We start from the raw sequence: 19,484 nt of genomic DNA on the forward strand, positions 1-19,484 counted from the left end.
GGCGGCCAAGCAGCCTCAATTTGTGCATGCACCCACTTCCCAGCAAGACAGCAGCTCCCAAGTTCCTCCTGTTTAGAATTTTAGAAGCGGCGGGCCACCAGGCTGCAGTCTCCCTTGGGTCAGGGGTCCTGGTTGCACTCCGTGCTTTGCACAAAGCAGGCTCTCCATTTTTGTTAAATGCACGAATAGTGCTAAGCTGGGAAGTTCTTCCTGAGGTCTAACCTCTAGCTGCTCCCCCACAGAAGAGTGCCTGCGGCCAGTGGCCACCAGGGGTCGCCGCAGCACCCCGCGCTGGAGGGCGGAGCGGGCGGCAGACCGGGAGCAGCATGTGGACTCTCGGGCGCCGCGCAGTAGCCGGCCTCCTGGCGTCCCCCAGCCCGGCCCAGGCCCAGACCCTCACCCGGGTCCCGCGGCCGGCAGAGTTGGCCCCACTCTGCGGCCGCCGGGGCCTGCGCACCGTCATCGATGCGACCTGCACGCCCCGCCACGCAGTAGGTATCCGCGCCGGGAACAGCCGCGGGCTGCACGCCGCGGGCCGCACGCCTGCGCAGGGAGGCGCCGCGCACGCCGGGGTCGCTCCGGGGACGCGCGCTGGACTAGCTCACCCCGCTCCTTCTCAGGGCGGCCCGGCGGAAGCGGCCTTGCAACTCCCTTCTCTGGTTCTCCCGGTTGCATTTACACTGGCTTCTGCTTTCGGAAGGAAAAGGGGACATTTTGTCTTGCGGTGCGACTGCGGGGCAAGGCACGGGCGAAGGCAGGGCAGGCTGGTGGAGGGGACCGGTTCCGAGGGGTCTGCGGCTGTCTCCATGCTTGTCACTTCTCTGCGATAACTTGTTTCAGTAATATTAATAGATGGTATCTGCTAGTATATACATACACATAATGTGTGTGTCTGTGTGTATCTGTATATAGCGTGTGTGTTGTGTGTGTGTGCGCGCACGGGCGCGCGCACACCTAGTATTTTCAAGGCTGGATTTTTTTGAACGAAATGCTTTTCTGGAACGAGGTGAAACTTTCAGAGCTGCAGAATAGCTAGAGCAGCAGGGGCCCTGGCTTTTGGAAACTGACCCGACCTTTATTCCAGATTCTGCCCCACTCCGCAGAGCTGTGTGACCTTGGGGGATCCCCTAACCTCTCTGAGACGTGGCTTTGTTTTCTGTAGGGAGAAGATAAAGGTGACGCCCATTTTGCGGACCTGGTGTGAGGATTAAATGGGAATAACATAGATAAAGTCTTCAGAACTTCAAATTAGTTCCCCTTTCTTCCCTTGGGGGGTACAAAGAAATATCTGACCCAGTTACGCCACGGCTTGAAAGGAGGAAACCCAAAGAATGGCTGTGGGGATGAGGAAGATTCCTCAAGGGGAGGATATGGTATTTAATGAGGGTCTTGAAGATGCCAAGGAAGTGGTAGAGGGTGTTCCACGAGGAGGGAACCGTCTGGGCAAAGGCCAGGAAGGCGGAAGGGGAGCCCTTCAGAGTGGCTGGTACGCCGCATGTATTAGGGGAGATAAAAGAGGCAGGCCACGTCCAAGCCATATTTGTGTTGCTCTCCGGAGTTTGTACTTTAGGCTTAAACTTCCCACACGTGTTATTTGCCCACATTGTGTTTGAAGAAACTTTGGGATTGGTCGCCAGTGCTTAAAAGTTAGGACTTAGAAAATGGATTTCCTGGCAGGGCGCGGTGGCTCATGCCCATAATCTCAGCACTTTGGGAGGCCTAGGCAGGTGGATCACCTGAGGTCAGGAGTTCAAGACTAACCTGGCCAACATGGTGAAACCCAGTATCTACTAAAAAATACAAAAAAAAAAAAAAAATAAGAAGAAGAAAAGAAAGAAAAGTTAGCCGGGCGTGGTGTCGCGTGCCTGTAATCCCAGCTACTCCAGAGGCTGCGGCAGGAGAATCGCTTGAGCCCGGGAGGCAGAGGTTGCATTAAGCCAAGATCGCCCAATGCACTCCGGCCTGGGCGACAGAGCAAGACTCCGTCTCAAAAAATAATAATAATAAATAAATAAAAATAAAAAATAAAATGGATTTCCCAGCATCTCTGGAAAAATAGGCAAGTGTGGCCATGATGGTCCTTAGATCTCCTCTAGGAAAGCAGACATTTATTATTTGGCTTCTGTGCACTACCTGAGCTGCCACGTATTGGGCTTCCACCCCTGCCTGTGTGGACAGCATGGGTTGTCAGCAGAGTTGTGTTTTTTTTTTTTTGTTTTTTTTTTGAGTCAGAGTTTCCCTCTTGTTGCCCAGGCTGGAGTGCAGTGGCTCAGTCTCAGCTCACTGCAACCTCTGCCTCCTGGGTTCAAGTGATTCTCCTGCCTCAGCCTCCCGAGTAGCTGGGATTATCGGCTAATTTTGTATTTTTAGTAGAGACAGGTTTCTCCATGTTGGTCAGGCTGGTCTCAAACTCCCAACCTCAGGTGATCCGTTCACCTCGCCCTCCCAAAGTGCTAGAAATACAGGCATGGGCCACCGCGTCTGGCCATCAGCAGAGTTTTTAATTTAGGAGAATGACAAGAGGTGGTACAGTTTTTTAGATGGTACCTGGTGGCTGTTAAGGGCTGTTGACTGACAAACACACCCAACTTGGCGCTGCCGCCCAGGAGGTGGACACTGGGTTTCTGGATAGATGGTTAGCAACCTCTGTCACCAGCTGGGCCTCTTTTTTTCTACACTGAATTAATCACATTTGTTTAACCTGTCTGTTCCACAGTTCCCTTGCACATCTTGGGTATTTGAGGAGTTGGGTGGGTGGTAGTGGCAACTGGGGCCACCATCCCGTTTAATTATTTTAAAGGCCTGACTATCCTGGATTGACCCTAAGCTCTCCTTGGTCTCCAAAATTCATCAGAAACTGAGTTCACTTGAAGGCCTCTTCCTCACCCTTTTCTCCACCCCTTGCATCTACTTCTAGAGCAGCTGTTCAACAGAAACAGAATGGGAGCCACACACATAATTCTACATTTTCTAGTTAAAAAGAAAAAAAAATCATTTTCAACAATATATTTATTCAACCTAGTACATACAAAATATTATCATTCCAACATGTAATCAGTATTTTAAAAATCAGTAATGAGACCAGGCACAGTGGCTCACGCCTGTAATCCCAGGACTTTGGGAGGCCGAGGCGAGTGGATCATCTGAGATCAGGAGTTCAAGACCAGCCTGGCCAACATGGTGAAACCCCATCTCTACTAAAAATTAGCTCAGCATGGTGGTGGGTGCCTGTAGTCCCAGCTACTCGGGAGGCTGAGGCATGAGAATCACTTGAGCCCAGGAGGCAGAGGTTGCAGTGAGCCAAGATTTTGGGGGATTCTGTGACATACAAAAAAAAATCAGTAATAAGATATCTTGCATACTCTTTTCATACTCATATACTTCCAGCATATCTCAATTCACAATTTCTAAGTAAATGCTCTATCTGTATTTACTTTTATAAAATTCACAATTAAAAATGAAGGTTCACATAGTCAAGTTGTTCCAAACACACTTAAATGTCTCCTAGGCCGGGTGTGGTTGCTCACACCTGTAATCCCAGCACTTTGGGAGGCTGAGATGGGCGGATCACCTGAGGTCAGGAGTTTGAGACCAGCCTGGCCAACATGGTGAAACCCCGTCTCTACTAAAAATACAAAAATTAGCTGGATGTGGTGGCACTCACCTGTAATCCCAGCTACTCAGGAGGCTGAGGCAGGATAATTGCTTGAACCCGGGAGGTGGTGGAGGTTGCAGTGAGCCGAGATCGCACCACTGCCTTCCAACCTGAGCGACAGAGTGAGACTCCGTCTCAAAAAAAAAAAGGCTCCTAATAACTTTATTACTTTATTATCACCTCAAATAATTAAAATTAAATAAAGTTGAAAATCCAGGTCCTCAGTCCCATTAGCCACATTTCTAGTGCTCAGTAGCCACGGGGGCTGGTGACCACCACATGGGACAGCATATTTAGTACCTGATCATTGGTTCTCAGATCTGGCTACTCAGCAGAACCAAGAATCCACAGAAACGGCTTTTAAAAGCACAGCCCCATAGCCCCCAGCCCCAGCCTTACCTACCTGGAGGCTGGGAAGGACTCTGATTCCACGAGGCAGCCTATGTTTTTTGATGGAGGGATGTGACAGGGGCTGCATCTTTAACGTTTCCTCTTAAATACTGGAGACAGCTTCGAGGAGGAGATAACTGGATGTGTCTTAGTCCATTTGATGGAGGGATGTGACGGGGCTGTGTCTTTAACGTTTCCTCTTAAATACTGGAGACAGCTTCGAGAAGGAGATAACTGGATGTTTCTTAGTCCATTTTGTGTTGCTTGTGACAGAATACCTGAAACTGGGCAATTTACATGGTAAAAATTTTTTTTCTTACTGCTCTGGAGGCTGAGAAGTCCAAAGTCAAGTCCCTTCTTGCTGGTGGGGACTTTGCAGAGTATTGAGGCGGCACCGGGCGTCATATGGTAAGGGGCTGAGTGTGCTACCTCAGGTGTCTTTTTCTTTTCTTATAAAGCCTAACTAGTTTCACTCCCATGATAACCCATTAATCTATGAATGGATTAATCCATTATTGAGGGAAGAACCTTCATGACCCAGTCACTGCTTAAAGGCCCCACCTCTCAATACTGCCACGTCGGGAATTAAGTTTCAACATGAGTTTCGGAGGTGACAAACATTCAAACCATAGCATGCTGCCTCTTAAATGACTCAATAAGCTCCTGTGGCATCCACTTCTGCATGCCTTGGGCAGCTTTTAGACATCTGTCCATTTTCCTAGAGGGACAAGACCACCACCTGTGACCCTATGACCTTTTGGCTTTAGGCCTAACAAGCAGGTTATACCCTCACTCACTTTCAAATCATTTTTATTGTCTTGCAGACAATTTACACAAGTTTACACATAGAAAAGGATATATAAATATTTATACGCTGCCGGGCGTGGTGGCTCACGCCTGTAATCCCAGCACTTTGGGAGGCCGAGGCGGGTGGATCATGAGGTCAGGAGATCAAGACCATCCTGGCTAATACGATGAAACCCCATCTCTACTAAAAATACAAAAAATTAGCCAGGCATGGTGACGGGTGCCTGTAGTCCCCACTACTCGGGACGCTGAGGCAGGAGAATGGCGTGAACCTGGGAGGCAGAGCTTGCAGTGAGCCGAGATCGTGCCACTGCACTCCAGCCTGGGTGACAGAGCGAGACTCCATCTCAAAGAAAAAAATAAATAAGTAAATAAATGTTTATACTGCTTATAAACTAATAATAAATGCTATGGTCTGCATGTTTGTGTCACCCCACCATTCATATGTTAAAACCTAATCACCAAAGTGATATTAGGAGGTGGGGCCCTTGGGAGGTGATGAGGTATGAGGGTGGAGCCCATATGATTGGGATTAGTGCCCTTCTAAAATAGCCCAACAGAGCCCAGTGACAAGGCATCATCTATGAACCAGGAAACTGGCCCTCACCAGACACCAAAGCTGTTGGTGCATTGATCTTGGATTTCCCACCCTCCAGGACTCTGAGAAACACATTTCTATTGTTTATAAGCCACCCAGTGGCTGGTATTTTGTTATAACATCCCAGACTAAGACAAATAACAAATACTTGTATCCCTGACACCAGGTTAAGAGACAGAATTTGTTTGTTCCTCTAGAGGCCCTTGTCTTCACCCCATCACTGCCCTGTCCTCCCTGGAGGAATCTGCCAGCCCGAATTCTGTTAATCGTACCCTCCTTTTCTTAGAGTTTGACCTCCTCTGTATCTCCCCCAATCCATGTATTGCTTATATACAAGGTATTCTGCTGTATCTATTCTGCTATGGCTTGCCCCTTTTGTTCAACACTGTTTTTGTGCGTCATCTGCATTGATGCACGCGGTTGTCCTTTATTTGTTCTCACTGCTGGATAGTATCTGGTTGGGTAAATATATCACACTCTGTATCACACTATCCAGGTTCCTTTAGGTGACATTTGGTTGATTGCAGTGTCCTGTTGTTACGATGGTGCTGCTGTGACTGTTCTTGTGCATGGACAGAAGTTCCTTTCAGGTGAATTTCTCAGAATGGAATTGCTGGGCAAAGGGGCAGCCAATAATCAACTCATTTGATGCCAAAAGTGGTGGTGCCAGTTCATCCTCCCCTGCGAGGTATGGGTCCTGATTCACTCTTCAAGTGCTGTGGTTTGACAGGGCCGGGGGTGACAAGGGGACACCTGGGAAGGAAAGCTGGGCTCCCTGCTGGCCATCCAGGCCAGTCCTTACCAGGGGGTGGGCAATGATTGGGTCAAGTGGTTCCTGACCTCTGGGCCTGAGACTTCAGGCCCAGAAACTATCTAATATTTCCTCAAATGCATCCCATGAGCAGGCACTGTGTGAGTGAGCACACACATCTGAAGCCTCAAGCTAGGCAAGCCTACCATGACTTGTGGTCCAAGGGCTCACGGGTGACCTGGAGTTAGAGGGAGAGGTGGCTTTAGAAAGAACACTCATCCTGGCCAGGTGCGGTGGCTTACACCTGTAATCCCAGCACTTTGGGAGGCCAAGGTGGGTGGATCATGAGGTCAGGAGTGAGACCAGCCTGACCAACATGCTGAAACCCGTCTCTCCTAAAAACACAAAAATTAGCCGGGCATGGAGGTGCACGCCTGTAATCCCAGCTACTCAGGAGGCTGAGGCAGGAGAATCACTTGAACCCGGGAGGCGGAGGTTGCAATAAGCCTAGATTGTGCCACTGCATTCCAGCCTGGGCAACAGAGCAAGACTCCGTCTCAGAAAAAAAAAAAAAAAAAAAAAGGAAGAACACTCATCCTATGACCTTGACCTCCAAGCTTTGCCTCCCTCAAGCAGAACAGAATGGAGCCTCCCTTAGGCAGAGGCAGAAGTTTGCCTCTCACCTAGGTCTCCATTCTTTTGTTCAGAGCCTGAATACCCTCAGGCTCTGTACTTGGGGTATTTCTGTTCTCTTGTTTTATGCTCACGGTTGTGAGGTTTGTTGTGAGTACCACGATCCCTTCCTTCAGAGGAGTAAACTGAGGTTCCAAAAGGTTTAGCAGTTGCCCGAGGAATATTAAATTGGCAAAAGCAGGTAGAATATAAAGCAAGGAGTATTTGGCAACGGTTCTTTTTTATGATTAAAAACAGCCGAAGAAAGACTTCTACTTGTGCCTTTGAATGAGTAACCTGCATTTGACCTTCCCACCAATAACAACCGTCAAATCTCTATTAAATTAAACACACACACACACAAAAACATCTATTGTAAAGGTATCAGCGACTAAGACAACTAAGGTTTGAGGGGCCAGGATCCTGGAGAGACGGAAACTTCCCTGAGGTGAGCCCCACATTCTCAGACACTTTTCCTTGGATGTTTTGAGCACTGCTTTAATTCCTGGGAAAACAATTCCTTACACTGTGCACAGACTCTGGGGCCAGACAGCTTGGGTTCAATCCCAGCTCTGCCACTTAATGTCTCTGTATCTGTGTAGCCAAGTTACCCTTTGGTGCGTCAGTTTCCTCATCTGTAAAACACAACTATAGTTGATCCTCATTCGTTAAGAGTCTGTACTTGTTAATTTGCTCACTTGCTAAAATTTGTTACCCCAAAATCAGTACCCCTAGCCTTTTGGGGTTGTTTCAAAGATGTGTGCAGAGCAGCAAAAAAATGTGAGCTCCTCCAGGCTCATGTTCCCAGCCAAGGTCCAACAAAGTGCTGCCCTGCCTTCTTATTTCAGCTGTCATAGTGTAAACTGTGTCCTTTTCACAGTCTGATTAGTGCCATGTTTTTCAGATTTTTATGCTTTTTTCTTGGTTATTTCTCTGTTAAAATTGTCTCCAAGTGTAGTGCAAAGTTTAGCACGAGGAGGCTGTGATGTTCCTTACAGAGAAAATGCATGTGTTAGAGAAGCTTTGTCAAGCATGAGTTAAGGTGGTGTTGTCCTGAGATCAATTAATTTGTTGTTGTTGTTGTTGTTTGAGACAGGGTCTCCCTCTGTTGCCCAGGCTGCTGGAGTGCAATGGTGTAATCATAGCTCACTGCAGCCTCTACCTCTCTGGCTCAAGCAATCCTCCCACCTCGGCCTCCTGAGTAGCTGGGACTACAGATACACCCCACCACACCCAGATAATGTTTTTGATATTTTTTTAGGTGGAATTTTGCTCATCGCCCAGGCTGGAGTGCAATGGTGCGATCCTGGCTCACTGCAGCCTCCACCTCCCGGATTCAAGCAATTCTTCTGCCTCCGCCTCCTGAGTAGCACAGATTACAGGCACATGTCATCACGCCTCGCTAATTTTTGTGTTTTTAGTAGAGGCGGGGTTTCACCATGTTGGCCAGGCTAGTCTTGAACTCCTGACCTAAGGTGATCCACCCACCTCGGCCTCCCAGACTGTAGAGATTATAGGCACGAACCACAACGCCCGGCCTCATGTTTTTTATTTTTCAAGTTGAAATGAGGTCTCTCTATGTTGCCCAGTTTGGTCTCAAACTCTTGAGCTCAAGTAATCCTCCCACCTTGGCCTCCCAAAGTGCGGGGATTACAGGTGTGAGCTACCATGCCCAGCCAAGATCAGTGTTAATGAATCAACTATATATATTACATAAGGTGTCTTTAAACAGAAATAAGGTTATATATTGATCGATTGGTAACAATGTTATGACCAGCAGCTTACAGGGTACCTAGCCTTGTATTTCTCCTATAAATAATTTGCTCGTTGAGTGTTTGTGGCAACTTTGTAGCACATAACTACCAAGAATAAGGACTGTAATAAGAGTACGTCCCTCACAGGATTGTAATGAAGACTGAGTCCATTTACATAAAGGCTGAGAGCAGTGTCAAGCAGACGGGGAGAACACTGTAGAATGTGCGATAGCTCTAACAGTGGTTATCATGGCTGCCCTCTCACTTCTTCAGAGACATGTGTTTCTAAGGTCTGCACTCTGCCCCACCCTCCCCATCCACTGTCCCCCAACCCGTTTGCTCCTCCACTTACTTCCCAGCCCTGTGCCTTCTGCCTTCTCTTTTCTGAGTTTGCTAAGGGCACTGCTGGCTCAAGAGCAGTAACTAACAGTCTCTCGCCTCTTCTCTCCATGGCAACCAGTGACCTTTGGAGAATGTAAACCTTATGACCGATCTCTTAAAGCCCTTCGGTGCCTTCCCAGGGTGACGTCCAGCTGAGGTCCTTGGCAAGACCCAGGCCGCCCCCTCCTCGCTCCATCACCTCCCCTGTCACCTCCCCTGCATCTCTCCACTCCAGCTGCACCACTCTTGTGCCCCAATGGCTCTTGTCTGATTATTTCCTTCATCTCGCCAGCTGGTCAGCAGAGCTGGTGGTAATCAACTCAGACCCTGTCACCTGGATGTCCAGCAGTTAGGGACTAAAAAAAATCAACAGGTCACATTCTGTCCTGCAGATGATGATAATAAGATCTGTCAGACAGCAGTCAGCAGTCAGAGCCAAATCTTCTGGACTTCAGCAGGATTCTGCCTCTTGCTATTTCCTGTTGCCTCTCTTAGTGACCTTTTAAGAGCATTGTGGATGCCTCCCAGCCTCCTGCTAACCACCCTGTAACCTGAACAGCCTGCAGCAGCCCTGCCCAGTAGAACTTCCTGATGTGATGGAAATGCTGTGTCTGCACCACTAGCCACATGTGGCCACAGGATTCTCGAAACTGGTGGTGCAGTTGAGGAGCTGACTTTATTTTATCTCATTAAATTTAAATGTAAATAGCTACATGTGGCTTGTTGGCTAGCCTATTGGACAACACGGGCTTAGAGAGACACAGGGAGAACTCACTGTAATGCACTAAAAGAAGGTAAAAAAAAAAATCCTAAGAAATATTCCTAAAATACTTTAACATAGGGCCGGGTGCAGTGGCTCACATCCAGCATTTTGGGAAGCTGAGGAGGGCAGATCACTTGAGGCCAGGAGTTCAAGACCAGCCTGGCCAACATGGTGAAACCCCGTCTCTACTAAAAATACAAAAAATCGGGTGTGGTGGCGGGTGCCTGTAATCCCAGCTACATGGGAGGCTGAGGCACGAGAATCACTCGAACCCGGGAGGCGGGGGTTGCAGTGAGCCGAGATCGCGCCACTGCACTCCAGCCTGGGCGACAGAGCGAGACTTCATCTCACAAACAAAAAACAAAAACCAAAAAAAAAACTTTAGCATGATTATTTAACCAAAATGCAGGTTAGTTGTTCACCGGATGCAGAGTCCAATTAACAAGAACAAGGCCTGGTACCAAAAAAAAGTGAATTTACTCTGAAACTAGCTTGGGTGAGGGGTACAAAGCATCCTGCCTTTCTTTAAAAGTGCTGCTTCCCCTTGGAAGCAGAAAGTGGACACTTTTATAAGGTAAGGGGGGAAGTGTGCAAGGGCAAGTCGGGGGGTCCCTCTGCTAGTTCCGTGCCTACTCTACAGGACAGTCGACTTGACACCTTCCTGGTTAGTAATAAGCTGTAGCAGTGGCCAAGTGGGCATGCTTTCAGTATGCCCTCCCAGTGAATGAAAGTCCTGAGGCAACCCCCGAGGGTGGAAGTGCCAGGCCACCACCCACTGGAGGTGAAAGTTCCGTGGTGGGTTTGCTTTGGTCTGCGAATCTACTGTCATGTGGAGAGATCTGTGCTCTGGAAGAGCATACAGTTAGAAAAGCTTGCCCTGCAGGGAATGTATGGTGAAGGGGAGGTGAAAGGTTATATTTGCATTTCTGAAGGGCTAAGTAGGAAACCGGGAACCAGGGGAGAGGAGAAGAGAAGAGAGGATAATTTTTTTTAAGAAAAGCAACATATTCCCTTTTTCTTAGAAAAAATGGAGCACTCGGTTACAGGCACTCGAATGTAGAAGTAGCAATATATAAATTATGCATTAATGGGTTATAATTCACTGAAAAATAGTAACGTACTTCTTAACTTTGGCTTTCAGAGTTCGAACCTCCGTGGCCTCAACCAGATTTGGAATGTCAAAAAGCAGAGTGTCTATTTGATGAATTTGAGGAAATCCGGAACTTTGGGCCACCCAGGGTAAGATAAAACACCTTCCACGTCATAGGTATCTTCCTCTCTCCTTCCCTGCCTCTCCCATTAGAACCTGGTTTTCTTCCTGAGCAGCAACAATCTTAGGCATCTTTCCATGTGACTGAGTATCCACCACATTATTTTTAATGAAATAGTATTAGATTGTATGGATGTGACATAATCCATTTAACCCATCCCCTACTGTTGGACATTCAGGTTGTTTCCAGAGTTTCGATATTATTTTATTTAATACCCTAATAGTTAGAGCAGGCCATGCTGCTATCACAAATAGACCCAAATATTTAATAGCTCAAACCAATAACGTTTGTGTCCTCCTCTCTGGGCAGTACAGGGTTGGCGTACCTCCTGAATTGAATTAGGAACTACACTCGTTCCAGCTTCCAGTTTGGTCTTTATCTGTCAGTGCCTTACTGTCCTCTGCATTGTTGAGTCTCAGTCACCTTGTCCAAGTTCCATTGGCCAGAAAGGGCTAGAAGCACAGAAGGGCTGGAAGTGGCATTTGTTCCTCACTCACATTCTGGTGGGAAGAACTCAGTGGCGTGGCCTTAGCTGACTGTAAGGGAGTCTGGGAAATATAGTCTAGCGAGTGCCCTGGAAAAAGCCGGCACAGCATTCCCCATGGAAAGCTGTCAGGCACGGCTACAGTCTACCCCCTGCCAACCAGTATCTGCATGGACCCTCCTTCCACACTCAGATGCATTTACCCCCAGCCCCAAGAGAGCCAATCGATGTCCATGTGGTCACCACAGCCACCTCCGAGTCCAAGATTTCCAGGTGACATGCAGTCTCCTCTCTCCCAGCTTTAGGAATGGCTTCTTCTGACCTACACACAGACACAGACACAGACACACACACACACACACACACACACACACACACACACACGATGGAGAGGGGCAGGATAACTGCAACTGTAACTCCATTCAGAAAAGAGGCACAGCACTGGCTGCCCGCAGCACTGGAGCCCTGCTGGGTAGCACTGGGTCAACCTCTGCCCTGGCAGAGGAGCATGTTCCTCCACACATCCCTGCTTCAGCCTCCCGAGAGGCTCCTCCTTGTCTGTTATTTTCCTTGGCCACAAGGGAGGCAGGCAGTGGGAAGTGTGCCCTCCTCCGGGGCAAGCAGCCTTCACAGCCCACTTCCTGCTAATAACAGTTTGGGGTTCCACAGGCTGTTTTAAGACTCCAATCAGCTATTTTAGGCCAGATTCATTTCTCTCTCTCTCTCTTTTTTTTTTTCTTTTATGAAATCACACCCTGTGACCCAGGCTGGAGTGCAGTGGTGCGATCTCGGCTCACTGCAGCCTCCGCCTCCCGGGTTCAAGCAATCCTCCTGCCTCAGCCTCCTGAGTAGCTGGGACTATAGGTGTGCAGTGCCACACCTAGCTAATTTTCATATTTTTAGTAGAGACGGGGTTTCACCATGTTGGCCAGGCTGGTCTTGAACTCCTGACCTCAGATGATCTGCCCGCCTCGGCCTCCCGAAGTGCTGGGATTACTGGCATGAGCCACTGCGCCCAGCCCAGACTCATTTTTCTTTGAGAGTAGGCTTTTCCCAAAAGTAGGCTTCTGAGCTATTCACTTTCAGGCAGTCCCATGTGCCAGGAACCACATCCAAATTTCCTTCCTGGATGGGAGTCTCAGGCTGCCTTATCTCCTTGCATGTCCCCATGCCCAGCTGTCTCAGCCTATGGGCAGGTACCTTGAAGTCATGTTAAACAATAAGATTGGAGACCAGCAATGCCCTCAGCCTGTTTTTTGCAGCAGGACTGAGTCCCTTGTTTTGGCTCAATGGGAAGTCTTTGCTGTTCAAAGCCTTAGCTTCTCTGGCTGAGTGCGGTGGCTCACGCCTGTCATCCTAGCTCTTTGGGAGGCCGAGGCGAGCAGATCACCGAGGCCAGGAGTTCAAGACCAGCCTGGCCAACATGGTGAAACCCTGTCTCTACTAAAAATACAAAAAGTTAGCCAGGTGTGGTGGCAGGCACCTGTAATCCCAGCTACTCGGGAGCCTGAGGCAGGAGAATCGCTTAAACCCAGGAGATGGAGGCTGCAGTGAGCTGAGATCATGCCATTGCACTACAGCCTGGGTAACGAGCGAAATTCCATCTCTGAAAAAAAGAAAAAAAAAAAGCCTTAGATTCTCCCTTTGACTTTCCACGTTTGTGCAGCCTTTTATCTCCAATGCTCTATTTCATTCCATCTCCTGGCTTACTCTTTTCTTGTCACATCTACTAAAAGCAACAAGAAGCCACCGGTATTCAGGAACATTCTACCTGTCCCCAGAGCTATATGCTCAGTAGGCATACAGTTGGCCCTCCAGGTTATCTGAGACTCAGATTTCCAGAGGGCTTTGCATGGCTCACAAGGTCTGAAGAACCTCTGAGCCTCCCGCCTGCGGTGTCTGTTCATTGACTTTGCCACAGTCTCAAAGGGGCACTGCATGCTGCATGTTTGAGGTTTTTGCTTTGGTGGCATCCATTTCCAGCCTCGGCTTCCGGCATTCCTCCCCCAGCAGACTCTCTGCCGCTTTCCCCTTACTCCTTCTGGCAGTCCTGGGAGGTTGCATAGGGCCCTTGCAGGATGCCCCAAGTCCAGCTGCCTCTGGCCTCTGGGAAGCACACCCTTGACCTGCCATGTGTAGGAAGACAGCCCGCTTCTGCCAGGGCCCAACTCTCTGCTGACAGGTAGCACCTTCCAACCTCTTCACTTTGGACTTTATAACTGTCAGGTATAAAGTCGGTTGTGTCCTTACGTTACTCAAATTCTTCAAGACACGTCAACCAACCTCTCCTACGCATTCTCTCCAGCTCAGTCTCAAAACACACCCTTTCTCTCCAGCTCACTCTCAAAACACACCCTATCAGGCCAACCACTCTTTTTAAAGGACAGCTCCTCACCAATCCAGTCAGGTAGCCTTCCCCACATTGTATCCTGGAAGTGGGTGATGGACTGGGTGGGGAAGAGGGTCATATGGCAAATCTGTATGTCTTACAGTAATTGTCTAGCAGCCCCTGCTGTCTTACTTTAGGCCCCCTGGAAACTTTCAGATAGTGGAGTTGTCTGATACATATCTTATAACCTACAGATATTAATATATCCTCACAGGGGCACAAAAGCTCTTACAAGGATGTTTATTATAATAATATTTTTATTGTTATAATTTACATGCCATAAAACTAACCATTTTAAAACGTATAATGCAAGGGTTTTTAGTATATTCACAAGATTGTGCAGCTGTCACTACTAATTCCAGAACATTTTCATTATTCCAGAAGGAAACCCTATTCGTATTAGCAATCACTCCCCCATTCCGCCTTTCCCTAAAACCCAGCAATCACTAATCTACTTTCTGTCTCTGTGGATTTAAAATAATTTTAAATTTGAAAAATAGTATCTATAAGGAAATGTATCTAGTCACAAGCATACAGCTTGATGAATTTGTAAAAATTGGACAGTCCTATGAACATACCCTGTAAGCTCAAGACATAGAATGTTACCAGCACCTGCAAGCAAGCTGCCTGCTCACTTCTAGTCATTAACCCCTCCCTCTTTTCCTTCTAGTCATTAACCCTTCAGAGTAACTATTCTGATTACCAATAGCATAGATTAGTTCTGCCTGTTGTTTTACTTTATATAAACTGTCTAATTAAGTATAAACATGTTTGTGTATACTTGTGTATTTCTATCACAATGATGTTTGTGAGATTCATCCATGCTGTTCCTATAGACAATTCTATTTTGCAGTGTAGTATTCCATTGCATGAATATACCACAATTTATCTGTGATATTACAAAGGAATACTTGGGCAGTTTCCAGTTTGGGGCTATAGGATAGTTGTGATACAAATATTTTAGTATAGTACATGTCTTTTGGTGAACCTGGGTACACATTTCTGTTGCGTATACCCCGTAAGAGTGGAGCTGATGGGTCATAGCATGTAAATGCATTCAACTTTAGTAGATACTGTCCAACAGTTTTCCAAAGTGATTGTCCAACTTACTTGCCTATCAGCAGTATCTGAAAAGTCTAGTTGCTTCTTTTCTTGGCCAACTCTTTTTTTTTTTTTTTTTTTTTTTTTTTTTTGAGATGGAGTTTTGCTCTTGTTGCCCAGGCTGGAGCGCAATGGCACGTCCTCTGCTCACTGCAACCTCCGCCTCCTGGGTTCAAGCAATTCTCCTGCCTCAGCCTCCCGAGTAGCTGGGATTACAGGCATGCGCCACTATGCCCGGCTAATTTTGTATTTTTAGTAGAGACAGGGTTTCTCCATGTTGGTCAAGCTGGTCTCGAACTCCTAACCTCAGGTGATCCGCCCGCCTCGGCCTCCCAAAGTGCTGGGATTACAGGCATGAGCCACCGCGCCAGGCCGGCCAACTCTTTTTTATTTTATTTTATTTTACTTTAAAGACAGGGTTTCACTTTGTCACCCAGGATGGAATGCAATGGCACAATCACAGCTCACTGCAGCCTTGACCTCCCTGGCTTGGGTGATCCCTCCCACCTCAGGCTACTGAGGAGCTAGAACTACAGGCATGGGCCATGCCCAGCTAATTTTTTAATTTTTGGTAGAGACGGGGTCTCTGTTGTCTCAGACTCCTGGGTTCAAGTGATCCTTCTCCCTTGGCCTCCCAAAGTTCTGGTATTACAGGCATGAGCCACTGCACCCAGCCCATGGCCAGCTCTTGATACGATCTGTCTCTTTCTTTTCTTTTTTTTTTCTAATTTGAGAAGTGTTAAATAATCTTTCTTTGATATTATACATAAACCACACCAAAATGTCTTTCAGTAAATAAAATGAACCATTTTAGATACAGAAAATTCTAATTAGATTGGCATAGTTAAGGCCAAAAATATAAAGTTGACATTGCTACCTTATCTTCAGCCCTTGCCTTTAAGAGGCAAATGAACACAAAATACAGGTGAATCTTGCTTGGTTCTGAGACAGTGAAGGAATTTCCCCCAGTATTTAAATATATTTACATAAGCAGTTACATAAATCTAAATATTAAAAAAATCTCCAATAGATTTTAGATGGCATTCACCATCTTTGTGAAAAGTTGAACATTACTAATGAAATCTGATCATATCTTTAGAAGGATAAACAGTGATAGCATTTACTGAATCAGAATAACTGTTTTTTGGGGTTTTTTTTGAGATGGAGTTTTGCTCTTGTTGCCCAGGCTGGAGTGCAGTGGTGCCACCTCAGCTCACTGCAACCTCCACCCCCTGGATTCAAGCGATTATCCTGCCTCAGCCTCCCGAGCAGCTGGGATTACAGGCTCGCCCCACCATGCCCAGCTAATTTTTGTATTTTTAGTAGAGGCGAGGTTTCACCATGTCAGCCAGGCTGGTCTCGAACTCCTGACCTCAGGTGATCCACCCGCCTCAGCCTCCCAAAATGCTAGGATTACAGGCGTGAGCCACCAGGCCCAGCCTATTTTTTTTTTTTTTTTTCCTTTTTTTGAGACGGAGTCTCACTCTGTCACCCAGGCTGGAGTGCAGTGGCACAATGTCAGCTCATTGCAACCTCCACCCCCGGGGTTTCAGTGATTCTCCTGTCTCAGCCTCCCAAGTAGCTGGGAACTACAGGCGTGCACCACAAGCCCAGCTAATTTTTGTATTTTTAGTAGAGACAGGGTTTTGCCATATTGGCCTGGCTAGTTTCAAACTCCTGACCTCAGGTGAGCCACCCACCTCGGCCTCCCAAAGTCCTGGGATTACAGACGTGAGCCACTGCGCTGCCTGGCCCAGAAAGGACTATTAATTGTAGTTGCCTCTGGGAATGGGGGCTGCCTGCTTCTTTCTGTAACCCCTTCTGTGCTGTTTAAATTTTATTTTATTTTATTTTATTTTTTGAGACGGAGTCTCGCTCTGTCGCCCAGGCTGGAGTGCAGTGGCGCGATCTCTGCTCACTGCAAGCTCCGCCTCCCAGGTTCACGCCATTCTCCTGCCTCAGCCTCCTGAGTAGCTGGGACCACAGGCACCCGCCACCACGCCCGGCTAATTTTTTGTATTTTTAGTAGAGACGGGGTTTCACCATGTTAGCCAGGATGGTCTCGATCTCCTGACCGTGTGATCCGCCTGCCTCGGCCTCCCAGAGTGCTGGGATTACAGGCATGAGCCACCGCGCCCGGCCTTTAAATTTTTACTTTGGGCCGGGCACGGTGCCTCACGCCTGTAATCCTAACATTTCGAGAAGCTGAGGCATGTGGTGGATCACTTGATGTCACGAGTTCAGACCAGCCACTGCACTCCAGCCTGGGTGACAGAGTGAGACTCTGTCTCAAAAAAAAAAAAAAAAGAAAAGAAAAACTTTTACTTTTTACATGTTATTTTCATCAATTTAATAAATTTAAATAACAAATGTGTAAATTTGATATTAATAAAATTGAAGCATTTGGTAATCATGTTTTGGGTTTTGTGCTTCCTCTGCAGCTCTCTAGATGAGACCACCTATGAAAGACTAGCAGAGGAAACGCTGGACTCTTTAGCAGAGTTTTTTGAAGACCTTGCAGACAAGCCATACACGTTTGAGGACTATGATGTCTCCTTTGGGGTACCTCTTGACTTCTTTTAATTTTTCTGTTTCCCCCCCTAAGAATTTTAGTTCACTAAAATGAAGAATTTCCCTCCAGCAGAGCTAAGCATCAAGTAGCATGTAGTTGTAGGTAGGATTAAAAGACTAGGGTTCCAGGAGGTGAAGGTTGCAGTGAGCCAAAATCATGCCACTGCACTCCAGCCTGGGTGACAGAGCAAGACTCTGTCACAGATAGATAGATGGATGGATGGATAGATAGATAGATAGATAGATAGATAGATAGATAGATAGATAGATAGATAGATAAAGACTAGGCTTCAAGTTGCAGTCCAGCTCTACCAGGCTTGTTGTGACTCTGGGCAAGTCACTCAGCCTCTCTGAGCCTCATTTTCCAGCTTCAGTGGATACCCATGAAGGCAAATCAGAGAGGGGCCTGAGTGTGTATTTGTCCAGCAGGCAGATGGAGGGAACAACAAACTAGACCCGTAGTTCTTCAGCAGGGGTAAGATAACTGCCCAAAAGTTATTCAGATTACAAAGACTTGAGCCCTGCTCCTGTGAGACAGTGATGGGGTAGGTCGGGTGCATTCCTGGGAAGCATATTTTTGAAAAGCTCACCTGGGATTCTAATGTGTAACCCTAGGTCTTATTCCTAGAGATTTTGATTACTTGGTCTGGGGTGTGGCATGACCTGGGCAGGGCACTGGGATTTTTAAGCTCCACAGATGATTCCAATATGCAGCTAGTATGAGAACTTGTTTTTTTTTTTGTTTTTTTTTTTTTTGAAGGAGTCTCACTCTGTCACCCAGGCTGGAGTGCAGTGGCGCAATCTCGGCTCACTGCTCCGCTTCCTGGGTTCAAGCAGTTCTCCTGCCTCAGCCTCCCGAGTAGCTGGGATTATAGGCACCTGCCACCATGCCCAGCTAATTTTTGTATTTTAGTAAAGACGGGGTTTCACCATGTTGGTTAGGCTGGTCTCAATCTCCTGACCTCAAATGGTCCACCCCCCTCAGCCTTCCAAAGTTTTGGGATAACAGGCGTGAGCCACCAGGTCCGGCCTGGTGTGAGAACTTCTGAGTTGGATGAAACATTAGCCCCAGATCTTAGAAGCCAGGGAAGTGCTGGTCTTTATCGACTGGCCACCAGGTGGCAGATTTGGGCAAGGGTCTGCCTTTGGGTTTAGAATTACTGCTTAGGCCTTAGAGTAGTTCTTTTTTGCCAGTGGGAGAAAATCCCTCGAAGATGGTTTTCTGGGTTGGTTGGTTGGTTTGTCTGTTTGTTTGTTTTTTGAGACAGAGTCTCCCTCTGTTATTCAGCCTGGAGTGCAGTGGCATGATCTCACTGCATCCTCTGCCTCTCGGGTTCAAGCAGTTCTCCTGCCTCAACCTCCCAAGTAGCTGGAATTATAGGCACACGCCCCCACACCCAGCTACTTTTTGTATTTTTAGTAGAGACAGTGTTTCACCACATTGGCCAGGCTGGTTTTGAACTCCTGAACTCAAGTAATCCTCCCACCTCAGCCTCCCAAAGTGCTAGGATTACAGGTGTGAGCCACCACGCCTGGCTCCTCAAAGATGTTAATCCTCTTGATGGCAATTAACTAATACCAGGAAATGTCACAAAGCGTGCATTTTGGATTCAATCATGGAATTGTTGAGGACAATCAGCCATCAGACTAAAGCGATAGAAATGGTATTGGAAATTGCAGCGGGAGCACTGAATGGAGAAGGCACTCCACATAATGGAGGAGGCAGCCAAGTCTTAGAGAAGGTATCAAGCCTGACTATAAGGACTGTGAGGGAATTGAAAAAAAAAAAAAAAAAAAAAAAGGAGCAATGGAGCAGGGAAGGATTGAATGCCTTCCAAGTAGATTCAGTAATTGCTGTTGGCAGCAAAAAATGCAGTAGTGCCTGGGCAGGGGTTTA

General features: G+C 47.4%; 1 protein-coding gene and 1 long non-coding RNA gene across 6 annotated transcripts in view; one reads left to right on the top strand and one right to left on the bottom strand.

Annotated features, from left to right (window-relative positions):
• The first annotated feature begins 284 nt into the window (after positions 1 to 284).
• The window catches only part of FXN (frataxin), an 88,079-nt gene continuing 68,879 nt past the window's right edge, over positions 285 to 19,484 (top strand). For 4 of the 5 annotated variants that reach the window (XR_010130234.1, XR_010130232.1, XR_010130233.1 and 1 more), the window contains exons 1-3: positions 290 to 491; positions 10,913 to 11,010; positions 17,458 to 17,578. Coding sequence is in view for 2 of the 5 variants with exons in the window: in XM_019034274.4 (XP_018889819.3) it covers positions 327 to 491; positions 10,913 to 11,010; positions 17,458 to 17,578 (384 nt within the window). In the remaining 3 variants the exon portion in view is untranslated. Of the gene's footprint in view, positions 492 to 10,912; positions 11,011 to 17,457; positions 17,579 to 19,484 lie in introns of all 5 variants that reach the window. The other variant, XM_004048102.5, reaches the window with a different exon arrangement.
• Positions 3,131 to 9,083, bottom strand: LOC129524616 (uncharacterized). The gene is made up of 3 exons (XR_008668477.2): positions 8,980 to 9,083; positions 4,059 to 4,329; positions 3,131 to 3,318 (listed from the first exon to the last, which is right to left on the bottom strand). It is a non-coding gene; the product is annotated as an uncharacterized lncRNA (long non-coding RNA).

Source organism: Gorilla gorilla, chromosome 13 (genome assembly GCF_029281585.2).
Source record: "Gorilla gorilla gorilla isolate KB3781 chromosome 13, NHGRI_mGorGor1-v2.1_pri, whole genome shotgun sequence".
In the NCBI taxonomy this organism is placed as follows: Eukaryota; Metazoa; Chordata; class Mammalia; order Primates; family Hominidae; genus Gorilla; species Gorilla gorilla.